This window comes from Beauveria bassiana (genome assembly GCF_000280675.1).
Source record: "Beauveria bassiana ARSEF 2860 unplaced genomic scaffold BBA_S00001, whole genome shotgun sequence".
NCBI lineage: Eukaryota > Fungi > Ascomycota > Sordariomycetes > Hypocreales > Cordycipitaceae > Beauveria > Beauveria bassiana.
The window spans coordinates 1,901,665-1,917,159 of NW_007930836.1; the positions used below are offsets into that span (position 1 = coordinate 1,901,665).

The 15,495-nt window shown below is 50.2% G+C and overlaps 5 protein-coding genes across 5 annotated transcripts; 2 read left to right on the forward strand and 3 right to left on the reverse strand.

Moving 5' to 3' along the window:
* Positions 1 to 184: 184 nt before the first annotated feature.
* BBA_00616 (glycoside hydrolase family 35) lies at positions 185 to 2,080 on the reverse strand (the record flags this gene model as incomplete). Its single annotated transcript, XM_008595713.1, has 1 exon — positions 185 to 2,080. The coding sequence occupies one exon, from the start codon at positions 2,078 to 2,080 to the stop codon at positions 185 to 187; it is 1,896 nt and encodes a 631-aa protein (XP_008593935.1).
* Positions 2,081 to 3,748: 1,668 nt separating this feature from the next.
* Positions 3,749 to 7,807, forward strand: BBA_00617 (ankyrin repeat protein; the record flags this gene model as incomplete). The annotated part of the gene is made up of 1 exon (XM_008595714.1): positions 3,749 to 7,807. The coding sequence occupies one exon, from the start codon at positions 3,749 to 3,751 to the stop codon at positions 7,805 to 7,807; it is 4,059 nt and encodes a 1,352-aa protein (XP_008593936.1).
* A 351-nt stretch (positions 7,808 to 8,158) lies between these two features.
* BBA_00618 (Hemolysin-III protein) lies at positions 8,159 to 9,204 on the reverse strand (the record flags this gene model as incomplete). Its single annotated transcript, XM_008595715.1, has 3 exons — positions 8,159 to 8,338; positions 8,396 to 8,626; positions 8,704 to 9,204. 3 exons carry the CDS (start codon positions 9,202 to 9,204, stop codon positions 8,159 to 8,161), a joined length of 912 nt encoding a protein of 303 aa, XP_008593937.1.
* Positions 9,205 to 10,554: 1,350 nt separating this feature from the next.
* Positions 10,555 to 13,624, forward strand: BBA_00619 (intracellular serine protease; the record flags this gene model as incomplete). The annotated part of the gene is made up of 5 exons (XM_008595716.1): positions 10,555 to 10,803; positions 10,887 to 11,335; positions 11,399 to 12,508; positions 12,560 to 12,971; positions 13,004 to 13,624. 5 exons carry the CDS (start codon positions 10,555 to 10,557, stop codon positions 13,622 to 13,624), a joined length of 2,841 nt encoding a protein of 946 aa, XP_008593938.1.
* Positions 13,625 to 13,701: 77 nt separating this feature from the next.
* On the reverse strand, positions 13,702 to 14,541 carry BBA_00620 (uncharacterized protein; the record flags this gene model as incomplete). The annotated part of the gene is made up of 1 exon (XM_008595717.1): positions 13,702 to 14,541. The coding sequence occupies one exon, from the start codon at positions 14,539 to 14,541 to the stop codon at positions 13,702 to 13,704; it is 840 nt and encodes a 279-aa protein (XP_008593939.1).
* Positions 14,542 to 15,495: the final 954 nt, after the last annotated feature.

Genomic DNA, 15,495 nt, shown 5'->3' on the forward strand with positions numbered 1-15,495 from the left:
GATTTACACATAACCATAGAATTCAAGGACAATATTACATTCTTATATAGCTATCGGTCTGGAAGCAGAACTTGATCCGTCATAATTCTTCATTATTTCAGTATTCGCATGTGCAGCTGTTTTTGGTTGTGATGTATTCACTTTTGACGCTCGAGCGACATTCGAGTAGTACAGCAACCTCACCCTAGGGAGCATCTGGATCCGGGTTATTGAACCATTTCCTCTCGGAAAGACCTTCCGCAGAAAGCTTCATTTCTGGCTGCGGCTCCAGTTCCAGAAGGACTACATCATTCTTCTCCTTCAATATGCTTCCCGGAACATAGAGACTCTGCTGGGGACCAACCGTCCAGTATCTTCCCATATTCACACCATTAACCCAGAGAACACCCTTGACAGCGCTGGGTACGGTAATGAATGTATCGCCACTGGGATCTGCCGAGGCTCCCTTGGGCATGCCGAAAGTGCCAGTGTAAAAGACTGGAGTGTCATTCTTTTTGATCGTATGCTTCTTGTCCAGCCCTGACGGCAGCTTGTCCAATGGAATCGAGTACATGGCCCAGTTACTGAGTTTTTGGCCTCCAACTGTGACGTTTCCGACGATCCCCTTGACCTGCTCCTTGAGACGTTGGCGCACATCGACACGGCCCAGGTTCTCAACCAGAATATGAAGCGTGTCGCCCTTGTTCAACGCTACCGTGACAGTTGCAGGCGTCTTGTAAATTGTGTCCACTACACCAACACGCACACCATTGACATATATCATGGCACGGTCACGAGCCCCATCACCAATTGTGACATTGCCCTTGAGCTCCTTTGTCACTGCATATTCGTAGAGAACGTAACCGTATGCCTGCTTCAAAGCATCCATGCTAATGGGGTCGTTGGCCTTCTTAGTAGGTGCGCCTTTCAGATCAAATAGGGCCGCCCCCGATTGGAGCTTGAATGCCGGGACTGACGCTCGCTTTGGAGTGGTAGGTACATTCGGAATACTGCCTGCGGGCACGTGCTTGGAAATCATCTCTCGGAGGCTGTAGTAGACATCTGTGGGACGACCACTCTCATCTAAAGGCGCGCCGTAATCGTAGCTGGTCGTCACAGCGGCCAAGGGACCATCATCCCGAATCCCTCCGTTTTCAAAGCCGAAATTCGTACCTCCGTGAAACATGTAGATGCTAAAGGAGTAATTCCCGGCCAGCGTCCAATCCAAGTCTCCCACAGCCTTGTCGATCTTGGTCTGCGAGCCCGAACTCTGCTGGTGGGAGTAGTCGCTACCCCATTGATCGATCCAAGTTATGTAGTATTCTCCGTTTAGCTGTGGGCCGAGGCTTGTTGGATCGGTGACATATTTATCGCGAGCTTCGAAGCCGGTTTTCGAGTCGCCGTCAATGACAGCCAAAACGCCATGAAACTGTCCACCCTCGAGGTAGGATTTGCCACCACCGTCGTTGGTGTACAGGAAAACGTCAAAATTATCGTGAAGCATGGCTGCCAAAGCGGCAAGGTATTCCTTGTCCGTGCCGAAGCTACCGTACTCATTCTCGAGCTGGGTCATCAGGATGGGCCCGCCTTGCGTAATTTGAAGGCTTCCCAGCTCTTTGCCAACGCGATTGATGTACGACTTGGCAGCGTCGAGAAATGGACCATTGTTCTGGCGCACCGCCATCCCCGGGACTTGGCTGAGCCAAGCCGGGAAGCCGCCCCAGTCGCGTTCGCCGCAAATGTAAGGACCGGGCCTGAGCACCACCTTGAGACCTTCTTCCTGCGCCAGACGGAAAAACTCGGCGACATTGTTGCGGCCTTGGAAATCCCATTCGCCGGGGCTGGGCTCGTGCAAGTTCCAATAGAGGTAGCTGAAGATTGTGTTTAAGCCCATGGCACGGGCCATCTTCAGCCGATGCGTCCAGTATTCGGGCGGGATTCGCTGAGGATCCATCTGGCCCCCGATGATCTGATATGGCTGTCCATTGAGAAGAAACTGGTGGCGATTGTAGCTAAAGTTGCCAGGAGTGGAAGCGCCTCCAGCAGCCACAGCCGCTGAAAGTGCCGAAAGGGCAGCCAGGGCTCCCAATAATAGTTTCATAATGTGTTCGTGACACTGAGACGTAGAGTGGCTGAATTGTTAGTGCAATTTTGGGCAGCCACAGTATTGACAAGCAAGGAATTCGAGATGGCGGGGTGCAATGGCTTCTTTTTGAGTAAGCCTAGTTATATACTCCATATCTATCCATAACATAAATTATGTAATAATCTAAGGAATGTCGCCTCCTGTATCTCGTGACGCATCGTAGCAGTAAAGCATCGTCACCTTCCCAGTTGGGTGGCAAGGTGGACGCAGACACTGCCGAAGGAGACGGCAGCAACTAACTTAGTTATTAACTACCTTGGTTGTTTAACGGTAGATTAGGATGGTTTTGTGGAGTTTGGCGAACCCAAAATGATTGCCACTCCAAGGTCCCGTTCTAAAGCCGTCGGGTCAAGTTGGGTATCTTGCTGCTCGGGCGGGGGGGCCGCTATTAATGCCAATTTGCGGATCGACGGGTCACGATCCCTCTTGAGCAGCTGCCAAGAAATCTTGCTGATTGATTTGAGACGCCAGAGCATACATAATAGTCGATCAATTTGAAAGATATAATCCATACAGTATCCCCCAGCATTGCACGTCTGCTGTAGAGGTCCCGCACTGGAAGCCATGTAACCCTGGCGTGTTAATGGTTGCATGCGCATTGCTCCATCCACCAAGATATAGATGTAACAATGTCACCAGCCTACACGACAGCCTGCAGTTGCCACCGTAATCTACTGTCGTAACCGGAAGCCAGGATGAGCCCTTGATGTTACCTTGGAGACAGGGCAGAAGCCGATAAGCCGAACACATTGACAGTCTGTGTGTCGCTGCCCTGAGTTCCACTTCCAGGCGGCAGGCACAGCTGTTTGTCCACGGCAGAGTGACAGGCGATCAGCAAAATCAAGTTCAGACAAATTCGCTAGTGCTGGCCACGTTGATAGATAGAAATCAGATGGACCAACTCTATAATTGTAGGCGAAAATCAGATATAAGAAGGGTAAGCTTCCTTGAGAGTAAGAGGAATGAAATGGAATGCCAGATGTTTCTAGCATCTTATTACATGTGCCACGCCTAGCTATATAAGTGCCTAGGTACAGTAGCTAGCCAACCAACGTGGCCAGAACAGTGGTACTAGGTTTTTAGGTACCTAGTTAGCTAGAGGGTTGGCTGGTAGGCTGGCTGGTAAGTCGCTATAACGTACTTACTGTGCTTGAGTGGCCTGGCACTTAAGTAATCGCCATAATTAGATTGCTGCTCGAATATACCTGGAGGCACTAGGGAGTATTAGGTACCTGCCTAGGTAGTGCCTTTTCCACCCAATGCTTTCAATCAGGTAATGCCTTATATTTTCGCGTGGGGGTTATGGTTCGGCCTGTGCAACTGGAGTTCCACACATATTAGCTAGAAGCCATCCAAAATGTGTTCAAAGTACAAACAAGTCAGCGAGGTGTTGCAGCTCTGCGTTTGAAAAGCACCGAATACCTGTAAATTACTTGAAATCCAGGCGATGGATCATGACCATTCCGAAAGAAGCGCCCAGCATGTCTGTCACGTGCCGCTGTTGCAGCTTCTCCCAGTTACTGGCTTAATCAAATATCCCATGCAGGGCTGAATTCCCCCCCTCTCTCTTGTCAATTTCCCTTTTGCCTTCCAAACATTCGCCATTCTTTCTTTATAGAATCCATGCATTCATTAGACATAGCCCCGAGAGAGGACTACACAGTTGGATGGGTCTGTGCTCTGCCCGTTGAGATCGCAGCAGCTAGAGCGCTTCTGGACCATGTTCATGGTGAGCTTCCGGCGGATCTGAGCGAGAATGACCCCAATAGCTATGTGCTGGGAAATATACAGGGCCACAATATCGTGCTCGCACACCCGCCATTCGACTCTTCCGGAACCACATCCACCGCCGCGGCTGATGCGCAGATGCGTCTAAGGTTCAAATCGATTCGGTTCAGCCTTATGGTAGGCATTGGAGGAGGAGCACCAAGTGAGAAGAATGATATTCGCCTTGGAGATGTTGTTGTGAGTAAGCCAACATCGACTCGGCCTGGCCTGATCCAACTCGATCTTGAGACCAAGTCCGCGGGCAATTCGAATACCGGCAAGGCTGCACTGAGCAAGCCATCAACTTTGCTTCTCGCCGCCGCCGGCAAAGCTGAGACGATTGCTATCCTTGGGGAGAGTATGATTCCCTGTTACATCGCCGAAATTATAAACAAGGATGCCCTCACTTTTACGCGCCCCACGGCAAACAAGAATGTCTTGTGCGACTCCCGTTGTGAGCGCACAAGCACCGAATCCGCGAGCGGAGAGTGCAATGATTGCAACGCGAATGAAACCTATTACCGGTCACCACGGCAGACGCAAGTCAATAAAGTCCATTATGGTCTAGTTGCTTCGAGCACCCGGCCGGTGTGCCATGGCGCGACGCGAGACAGCCTAGCTCGTAAGCATAGCATCCTTTGTTTCGAGACTGAGGCTTATGGCCTCAATGGCACTGATCAATGCCTGATTATTCGGGGTATCTGCGACTATGCCGATTCTCACCGTTGCAATCATTGGCATGGATATGCAGCAGCAGCATCAGCAGCATATGCCAAGGAGATCCTGTTGCAGATTACCGAGGCTCCGACACTAGTATCTGTGGAGGCCGGCATGCATGCAGCGGCCGCAACTGTTCTAGATGCTTTGCTCTTGACCAGACCTGAGGTCGACCGAAGCTCACTCATTGCGCTGAAAGGGCGGAGGGCGGAAGGAACCTGCGAATGGCTTGTACAGCACCCAAGCTATCAAGAATGGCTTTCAGGCGCAGATCCACCGCTGCTTTGGATCTCGGGTGGACCAGGAAAAGGCAAAACTATGCTGGCAATCTACATCACGGAAGCGCTTCAACAAAACGTTGCCTTATCTAAGGATGTTCTACTTTACTACTTCTGTAGTAACCGCGACAGTAATCGGAATACGGCAGTGACCATCATGAGAGGCATCATTCATCAATGGCTCACTTTTCATCCGCAGTTGGTACAGCACATTAAAAAGTATTTTGAAGGATCTGAGACAACCAAGTATACCCTTTCGACTTTTAGTTCACTGTGGAGATTATTCTTGATTCTCATGCAGCGAACTCCATCTCGTCAGGTGGTATGTGTGCTCGATGGCCTAGATGAATGCGAAAGAGACACTCTAAGGCAACTTCTCGATGCCATAGGTGAGTCTATTTCGAAGCATGGGGAAGCGACATCGGCACATCTAAAAGTCATCCTCCTCTCTCGCCCACGACCGGAACTTCTAGAAAGCAAACTCGGGCACTATCGGCGGATTAAACTTGACGATGCGGATGTAGAGATTGCGCAAGATGTTGAGAAGTACATCTTTGCTAAAGTTGCGGAACTTGCATCCGAACAATCTCTTTCCGAGGACATGCTGCTTCAAGTTCGACAAAAGTTGATGGCTGGCGCCGAGGGAACATTTCTGTGGGTGGGGTTTGTTGCAGATGAGTTGAAAGGGAAGAGCTGGCACAAAATCGTACAGATTCTTCAAAGACTTCCCAAAGGCCTTGGCGGCATTTACCAGCGGCTGTTACAGCAGGTCGAAGACAAAGAAAAGCTAGTTCCCGTCCTCGAATGGATCGTTCTCGCGGCGCGTCCTCTTACCGTCGATGAGTTGACAGCCGCAACGAGGACCACAGCATCAAATGATTTAACGTCGACCGAGGTGATGAAGAGCCAACTAAAGTCATGCGGACTGTTGGTGAAACTTGAAGGGGAGGTAGTGAATCTGGTCCATGAGTCGGCAAAGGAGTTCTTCCAGAGCGACCAAGTCAACGTGGAAGGAATCAACATGTTTTACATGAACCACGCTACGCATCAAAAGCTAATGCGGGCCTGCCTGAAACTCATCGAGGAGAGTTACACGTCTTTGGATGGCGTTAGCGACAAAGCTGTTCGTACTGCCCTCTTACCGTATGCTAGCGTGTACTGGCCAGAACATTTCCGACATGTGAATGACAACTCTTCCGAGCTCTCCCGTCAGTTCTTCCAGGCTGAATCTCTAGTTCGGAAGCAATGGTGGGAGTTGTATTGGGACCAGGAACAATATGGCGGAGCCCCTCCTTCGTTCACTCTCTTGCATTTGGCTGCTTACTTTGGAGACATATCCTGGGCGAGAACCTTGATTCACCATTATGGCTCCGACCGGACATCTCTCACAAACCTTCTTTCGAGAAAGGATAACTATGGCCGGACGCCCCTTTTTTGGGCCGCTACCCAAGGCCACAAAGATATGGTGGAACTATTGCTGGATCATGGCGCTCGAATCAATTCCAAGGATCGAAGTAAATTGACAGCACTCCATATCGCAATCACTGGTGGGCACAAGGATGTCGTTTCCGTGCTGCTAGACCGGTCCGCGTCGATCGAGAGTAAAGCCAGTTACGGTGACACGCCGTTGATCCGAGCCATCCAGGCCAACTCTGAGGAGATTATTGAGCTTCTTCTCGAACATGGTGCACGAGTTGATGGACTGCCCAGCTCACCGGGATTTCCCCCCCTAAAAGGGCCGATGGATCCAATGGAAGAGCGTGTGAAACAATTGCTGGGGCTTCAAGAGCAGCTCTTTGTCGCGAGATACAAGAATTCGTCGAGACTGGTTGGATTCGGCATCAGAACCCTGACACTTTCCTTTTACTTACCACCTCTTCTCAAAGTAGTGAGATTCTATCTGAGGTACTCCTGGATCGGACGCTGGGAGGTAATGCATGTCTTGCAAGACCTCGTCAAGAATGGCAAGACGGATAGACTACGAAGATGGGCCGAGGCATTCATCAAATTCGGCACCCATATAGTTGAGACCGAGAACACTAAAAACTTGACGGTGATGACGGCACTGTCTGTCCAGATCTTCGAAGTGGTTTCTACTGCAGATCTGAAGGCACTTCTAGTGATCGGGGTCCTTGTAGGGTCAGCCGTCATTCTGGCGGCGGCTCAGCGCGAATGGAGAGAAGGTGTAGATATTTCCGCCAGGACATTTGCACAATTTGCTTCCATGGCCTATCACAGAGACGCCGGAGAATCACTGCACTACGGGGTTCGTGAGTTCCTCGTCGACTTCGACCGCTGTATTTGGAGCGCAAAAAGAGATGAGACTGTGGCCCGAACGATGGTTCTCTTTACCACGCACTTAGCCATCCTCGAGACTCAAGATGAGCTTCCGATCCAGTATTTTTCGACAGTCATCGCTGAATATTTCGAAAAATTTATCGGCGGCGGCCATGAAGAAAAACTATTCAATGATGCGAACCAGGCGTGCGCCAAGGAGCTCAAGGCTATCAGCAAAGGCTGCGATTCTCACAGACTACTTCTTTTTCTGACTGCTATCGTTCAATTTGCGCAGCGCTCGAGGAACAAGGGAAAGGATCGATTCCTGAACTTGCCTCCCGCATCGTGCCTGATCCTTTGTCAAGGTGAACCAAATGCCCATCGCTGGCTGATTGCCGAGGCAGTCCCGGAAACAATGGGTAAGTTGCTATCAGAACAAGACTCAGGACCCATCAGACAACGGATCTTTCAATCGCTCGTTGAGTGCCTTGTTGTTGGAAAGCAATATGGCTTGACAATGCCTGTCGCACAGCGCGAGAAGGTGAAGCAATATCTTGGCGTGATGGGCGGGGCAGATGCAATGCTCAAACAATTCCTCATGTCAGAGCTCTCTGAGAGCCATGAATTGCTTCACGCAGTGTGATTGGGCGAGACTTGGTTCTGTAGATGCAATCATCTTTAGCCAAGCAACTGCGCATGTTCAACACGCGGGAGATGGCGATTGCCAACAATGACAATTCAGCCGCGTATTACAAATACAAGCAAAGATTTGATAGAGAAAGCCGCATTCTCGGACTAAAAACAGAGAAGTTATTCAGAGACGTTCAGGCTTTTACAGTAGCTGATCTGTGTACCGATTGACGGTCCACTGTGAGGTTTCTATGCTAGTACATTGGGTGACAGCTCCACACAATTCCATCTCTTAACCAGAATTTGCCGGTTTATCCAATATGCCCTAACGTTGTCCACCGGAAGTCATATCCATCTACTATCTCTAGCCTGCTTTGTGCGCGGCCTGGATTTTGCAAATGTCCAATGTATGGCACGCTGTGAAAGCCTGCATTAGGCCAAAAATATGTATATACATAGCGCACAAGATACAGAGGTGGAAAATTTGATGAGAGCTGCACCAAATATCAAATTTGCCAGGAGCAAAGCGTTCGGGAATTCGCAACTAAAGAACAAGTTAAATCACAGGATGCATCAATAGAATACACATCTCTAGACTTACCGCATAAAAAGCAGTTCCACTACCGTAGATAGCTAGCTCAAGCAGATACCAGTTCATTCCCGAGTATTGAGTCATATACTTGAGACCATATAGCTGAGATCCATGTGCTAGTGGGATAAGTGCCGAAGCGCCAAGTGCGACGTAGGCACCAATTTTTACCTTTCGCCAGCGAAGCGTTCTAAAGACAGGTATACAGATCAGGGCAGCTGTGGAGGATCCCGAGAGGATAACCTAGACAAATTTAATGTCAGCATGTGGCCAGAGTCAAGTGTCTAGCGGCGAGAAAGGAAGTATTAGGGTTAACTAACAACAGACCAGTGCAGTCTCTGTAGGGAAAGTTCGCAGAAGTAGATGTAATAAATTCCCGGAATAAAGGTGCCCATCGTCACAATAACAATGCCTAGCAGGTCCATGCGATGCCAAAATTGCTCAGCTTCATGCGAGTGTGCGCCAAACAGGTGAAAGGCCGTGCTAAAGAGTAGACAGCACTCAGCGGTCCAAAAGAAGATTGCAAACATAGTGTAGTCTGTTCCTGACACGACAGAGAACTGAGGCTGTGAGAGACTCCGCATGACAGTGGCCGCGATGAGCGGCAGAAGCAGTGCGCCGATTAGGTGAGTGTACACATTGCATGTCTCGTTGTGCAGAAACGTCAGGCTGGTGAGGATCTCGAGATAGTCAGCTTTTTCGCGGCGATAACCGCTGAGGATGTACTTGTTGTCTCGCTGCCATTCAGCAGCTTCGTACCACATCAAGGTTCGACCGCCTTTTGCGGTTAACGTGACGGAGGGTGTCGAGGGCGGCTCCATGGTGGTGCTTGCGCCGGCGCCCGTTGTGTGACGTTTCTTGATGTCCGTTTGTGACATTATCTTGCTGTGTACGGGCTAGGTGCTCTGGTTCGGACCCCTAGGACGGTGCGGCAGATCGAGAGAGATATAATCTGTGGGAGTCTGTTGGTAGGGAGGCGTAAACCGTTGAACAGGATCGGACTGTGCCTGGAGCTAGCTGGGGACTAGGGGTCAGGCCCCAAGGCTCGTCTGGCGGATACACGGCACGGTTGGGCAAACTATTTACCCCGCTCGCACCGTTGTGTCAAGTCTCTGGCGGGCCGTGCCGTGATGAGCCGAGGGCGAGGCCAAGGCTCTAATACTGGCGGCGCCCATGTGTCGCAGCCTAATCACGCGCCTTTCTGTTACGGACGAAAGTTTCCGTAGGCTGGCACGCTGGTGGCTGTGGCTGGCAAGTAGTGGACATTGTCTACCTACAACCACCACTAATCACGGTCGGAAAGCAGTGTAGACCCACCATAACTTTTTGTCCACCAAGTGGCTGGGATGTTTTTATTAGACTTGAAACTAGCCTGCAGGCGATCAATTGAGCTACATCCAGCTGCTGACATCTATCTGCACACTGCAGTCTGACTTGCCAGGATGGTAGTCGGCTGACTGTGTGACTGGGTTATTGCCGCCGGCCGAAAACTCGATTTGTGATCTGTTTGGTTCTCGTGGGTCTGAGCATTTTATTGATCCCCACCCGACGCCGGGTGATTGCTGAACCCCAGACTTTTGTGTTGTCTGTCCCACCCCTTTTCCTCCCTAGCCTCTTTCAACATCGCGCTCTGCATCTCTCACAGCTTGCATGCCTTGTTCTACCAGTGCATCTGATTTCCTGTCTCAAAGTACGATAATTTTTGTAACAACAACACATCTTGGTAATAGTGACCGCACAAAGCAAAAGACGCGGCCGGGGCCGGACAGGGGGCATGGTCGGGAGTGGGGGCTATACTTCGTCAAGGGCTATAACCAGCTTATATTTAGAGACCAGCCAGAGTGCTTCGCTGACCACTCAGCCATCCTGCCAAGTGAGACACCAGTTATTTATCCGACGCCGAGTATGCACGCCGGGAAGCTGCAACCCCTCCTGCATATCCGTATTTATATGTCTATTCGTATGACTATGGCGAAAGAACACCGAGGCCCCGCAGTTGTTATGGTCTTGTGCCAGTGCGGGCCTCTACAGATGCTCTGGATCCGTACTGATAGACTATCCAATATTACCTAGTCTCCTTAATTTGTTTCATTTGCCAATCTCGTTGCTTGCGCTCTATTTTGTCGAAGCACTGTGGCCAGTTCAAGTTTGCAAATTGTCAACTAACGAACATGGATCCCGACGACTCTCGAGAACTGTGGAAGACTGCGCTGGGTTACTTAGCCAGCAAGCGACCCGAAAAAACGTCATCGCCCCCATCACTGAGGGCGGAGAGGGATTCCGCCTGGATGCGGGCTCACGCATATCTGCGGCATGAAGCTGTAGATGAGGACGGCCCGAGTTCCTCAGAAGACATAGAAAGAGCACTCGGTGTACTGGAAAATGTCATCCAATACGATTTTGCTGACGACTCGGACACTGTCTGTAATTCCTTTACATAATGGCTATGTCTTTTTTTCCTCTGTTCTTCCACGGCCGGCCGACTAATACATCACTCATGCAGAACATACCCAACGCCGTGCCCTACCCGAAACTGCAAACGATCCGTAATATGGCCAAGCGTCCAAACCGCGAAAGCCATTCTACTCTTAACTCAACTATTCGTGTCAGCAAACGTCAGCGAGAGAATGAGGCAGTCATCCAAGAGCTTTCACGCTGGGAAGCAGACGCAAAACGACGCCGAGTTGTGACTCGTGAAGAGGCAAGCGTTGTTGATGACATGGAAGAGCCTGAAGTGGGCTTTGCCATCCTATTAAGACGACATTCTGAATCGTTACATCAGGGATTACGAACACAATGGTCCTGTGTCTGTCAAAAGTGCTCTGGCCTCAGCGTCGGGCTTGCATTGCCCCTTCGAAGAACAAGCTGTAAAGAAGAGACCAGCTTTGAGATGTTCTTTTGCGTACGTTCTTTCTCCGAGATTACATTGCAAGAGGCTAGGATAACGGTCAAGTAAGTTTTACAAGTCTCGTTGACAGAGAGTGACCGGTTGACAATATGGTGATCGCTTATCAGAGATGTTCGGAGTAACAAGTGCATGAGCACCTTCGAACCTGGCTGCAATTCTTTGCCTGAATTCGCGCACATCTGCAAGTCCATAACGGATTCGCTCTCTCAGAGCAACCGCTTGCATCTTCTTTACGACGGGGACAGGTTCAAGAGACTCCGCCCGGAGCCAAAGAACTTTGGCGGCTACCAAATACCGCAGGCAGTGTCCTTGTCGGTCTTTTTTCAGCGTCAACAAGAGCTAAGGGGCGGGTTGTCAGTTTTGCCACTGAAAGCGAAACGAATACTGGCAGTCATTCTCGCCACGGCCTTGCTGCCATTCTTAGAGACGCCGTGGGTGCAGCCCTCGTTTAGTCATTCCAACATTCTATTCTTTCAGCCGTTACAATACGGAGAGTTACCGAGCATTACCAAACCATTTCTCGACATGGAACATGTCCCGCTCATTTCAGGCAATCAGGCAGACGATGGCGGCGCACACGCCGACCCATCCATTTCCAGGCACATGGTACATCCCAATGCCAGTGTGTTGGCGCTAGGAATTCTCCTGTGCGAGCTCCACTACTGCAAACCGGTGAATGCATGGAAAAATGAGGAAATGGGGACCGGAGACGTCAATTCTAGCTATTATGCCAGCATTGATATCTTAAAAAGTTTGGAGCTTGACGCTGGTGTAGATTACTACCTCGCAACTAAAGCGTGCTTGCAATGGGAATATTTCCCTGCAGGAGAACTGACCAGTTTCGAGTCTGTTAGTGTCCAGAAGCTGTTCTATCAGAATGTCATTAAGCGACTCGAGTCCGAACTTTTCAAGTCATGGTGTCTCAGGTCCGAAGATCTGAGTTGTCTTGATGCTCGCCAAGGTCAACAGTACTGGGGCGAGATCGGGCAAGAGATTCTCCGCCAGCAAACAACCAAATTCGGCTCCTCTGCCAAAAGCGACCAAAACTTTGCAGTTTCTTCTCCTCCGACGTCCCTGCACTTTACTCCGCCGAACCCGAGGGCGCAAATGCCACTTCAATTTCCTAGCCACATCCCAACTAATTCACAAGTTGCGAGGCCCTCTACCGAACGCTTGTATTTATTCGATGCAAGCCACCAGAAGAGCTCTGAAAACGAGTAGGCTACTCTAGACATATTTTCTTCCATGGTTTGCTAAAACTTTATTAGTACCAGCCTGTCTGACAGGTGGATGGATGATCTCATCTCCTCACTTCATCCCCATGTTGATGCGTTTGATGCTACTGCACACCCTCCTTATGTATCTAGCAGAAAAATTGCCAATGCACCCACCCCAGTAAAAATAGCGATCCTAGATTCTGGATTTGACCCTGAAAACCCTCTCATACGCACTGATGGCCATCAACTCGACCCACGGATCAAGGACGCGCGAAACTTTGTACAGGGTACAGGACCCTACGACTATCGAGATGAAATTGGGCATGGCACTCATGCCCTCGGAGTCATTCTTAACGTTGCTGCATGCGCTGAGATTTATATCGCAAAGGTTGCAAATAAAGAGGATCTCGGCCGCGAGAGCTATGATGCCATCACAAAGGCAAGGTCTCCCCGCTGCGGAGCAGTCCGCGCGATACATGCTAATGATTGGAACAGGCTATTCATCACGCAGTGACAGAGTGGGACGTGGACATTATTTCCATGTCATTCGGCATTCGTGAACACAACGAACCCATGACCCAAGCTGTGGCGCTCGCTCTACACAAGCAGAAATTAATGTTTGCTGCGGCTTCAAACGACGGCGCAAATTTTGGACGAGCTTTTCCAGCGAAATATACGGGGGTTTTTTGTATACACTCGACTGATGGAAATGGAAATCCGTCTGCCTTCAATCCTACAGCAGACGAAAAGGACGTCAACTTCAGCTTACTCGGTGAACATGTCCGTTCACATTGGCCAGCCGGAAGGAGTGGTCATCATGACAGTGTCAAGGTCCTGTCAGGAACTTCGGTAGCAACCCCCATCGCCGCTGGCCTTGCAGCTATGATCATGACATTTGTCCGACAACAAGACCATGGCTCGGATGCACAAAGCGACAGGCTAGGGCCTTGGTTGAAAGACGCACATGCCATGGATGCAGTGCTCAAGAGCATGGTCAGACAGAGAAGAGGAATGGGCTACGACTATATCACGCCTCACCTACTCATGGATGCACAGTCATCTAGAGAGAGCATTTATAACAAGATCAAAGACATAAAAAAACACATGTATCACTAGATAGGTTGAAATCGTCAATTCTCGGCTTGATAAACTTTGGTCAATTATCGAGGGCCAGAATATGGAAACAACCTTGGCTAAGCCGGGACACAATAAACATGACCGTCTTCGGTCGCATCGGAAACAACATTTGCTTTCTCAAGAGTAGAACCATCTACATCGTCCACCAAGACGGGCTCGAGATGAACGTCCTTCCTCTCGTCTCCATTCGCCAGGAAAGCGCCTTTGCTGTATTCTTCGGTGCTGATTTTCCGCCCAATCCTAAGCCTTTTGACACGGAAGGCAAAGATAAATTCAGACTCGCGACTAAACTCTGTCTCGTCATCGTCTGTACTCGACCAGCGGCCCTTCGGCCCAACGGTGAAGCCAAGCTGAGGCACGTCCACACCTAGGTTCGCCGTGATTGCAGTACTACCGGACAATGAGTATTTAATTCTGGCGCCGTTGACGAGTTTCATTCCCGTCACGAGGAAAAGCGTTACGAGAGGGGAAAATCTCTGCCTTGGCTCCCGCAACCAGGCCTGCACAGCCGGTGCTTTGACGGCTTCTTCCACGTACTGCGATGTCGGCTCAAAGGATAGGGTAGTCATAGTGTCAAAAGTGAATACATTCACCGCGTGGCGGGACCGTTCAACGTCGACTTCAGGGCCAATGCCTGATCCCCCTCCCATGGCCAGCTGCAAAAACTGCGCATACACTCCAAAGCCGAGTCCCGTCTCTGCCGAAACGGTCTTCTTCCAGTTCGTTTCCACCTGGGGTGGGTTCGGATTTGCCACGGCAACGGCGCTTGCCTGGTTGAGCGGAAGTTGCGGCGCAGATGTCGAGCGGATTATAGAGCCGAGGCATAGCGAACCCGCCGGTGGTGGGTGGATGAAATCAGAGGTTGGGCAAAGAAAATAAGTCTTGGAAAAAGACATAATTGTCGGTTGGAGTCGGATCAGCGCTAGGGCCTGATTTAGATTCAAATATTGGGGCCCGTATTACGGAAGAGGCACACTTCTCTTCTTGGGGGAAAGTCACAATGCTGTCCTCTCTCGCTGCGCTGTCAGGGCGTTTGGACAGTTCGGCTGGTATGCCTGTGTGCGGGGCTGGTTAGATATATACTTCAGGTGAATCTTCAATAACAGGTGGCGCGCGGGCAGATGCGAGGGCATCCCGCAGCTAAATTACTAGCTAACGTTAGGTCGTTATAGTGCCCGCTCTTCCGCTATGCAAACAACCCACAAGCCACGCAATAGCAAAACGCCTGCACGTCTATCGTGAGGTCAGCTACGGAATACATTGAGCATAAAAAAAAAGCGGGGGTTTTAAATCCTTCACTGTGGTCTATCGCTGTGGAAGCACCTCCATTACATAATGGATAGGATCATGCTTTCAAGTGAAGCGATAAAGAAGAAGGAAAGGTAGAGAAGACAGGCTGAACAAGTCAGGCAGTTAATCTGGCTCTCGGGAGATGACAGCGATACCTCTTCTGAAATACCCTGTAAATTCATGCCACTCAAGAAAAGTTCTCAATGGTGTCGAATGTAATGCCCAAATGGGCCTCAAGATGCTTGTCCCATTTCTACGGAGGCCAAGTCAACCACTGGCTCCGTGGTGGTTGGTCGCTACCTGCATGAGGTCAGCCCCTTTGTGATACATTGCTTCGCAGAAGCGTTAAGAATGACAGTCTAGACTATTTAAAGGTTACACTTGACGCGAGGAGGCGAAGACTCCGCTTATCGAAAGAGCCGAACGTCAAGTGCAACGTGGTGCCAGCGTGGCTGGGCTGACCTGCGGCCTCCCTACCTGCAGGACCGGCAGGAACAAAGGTGCACATTTCTCTGTCCATTTCTCTGCCCGACAAAAGGTATTTTCCTCCATATCATCCA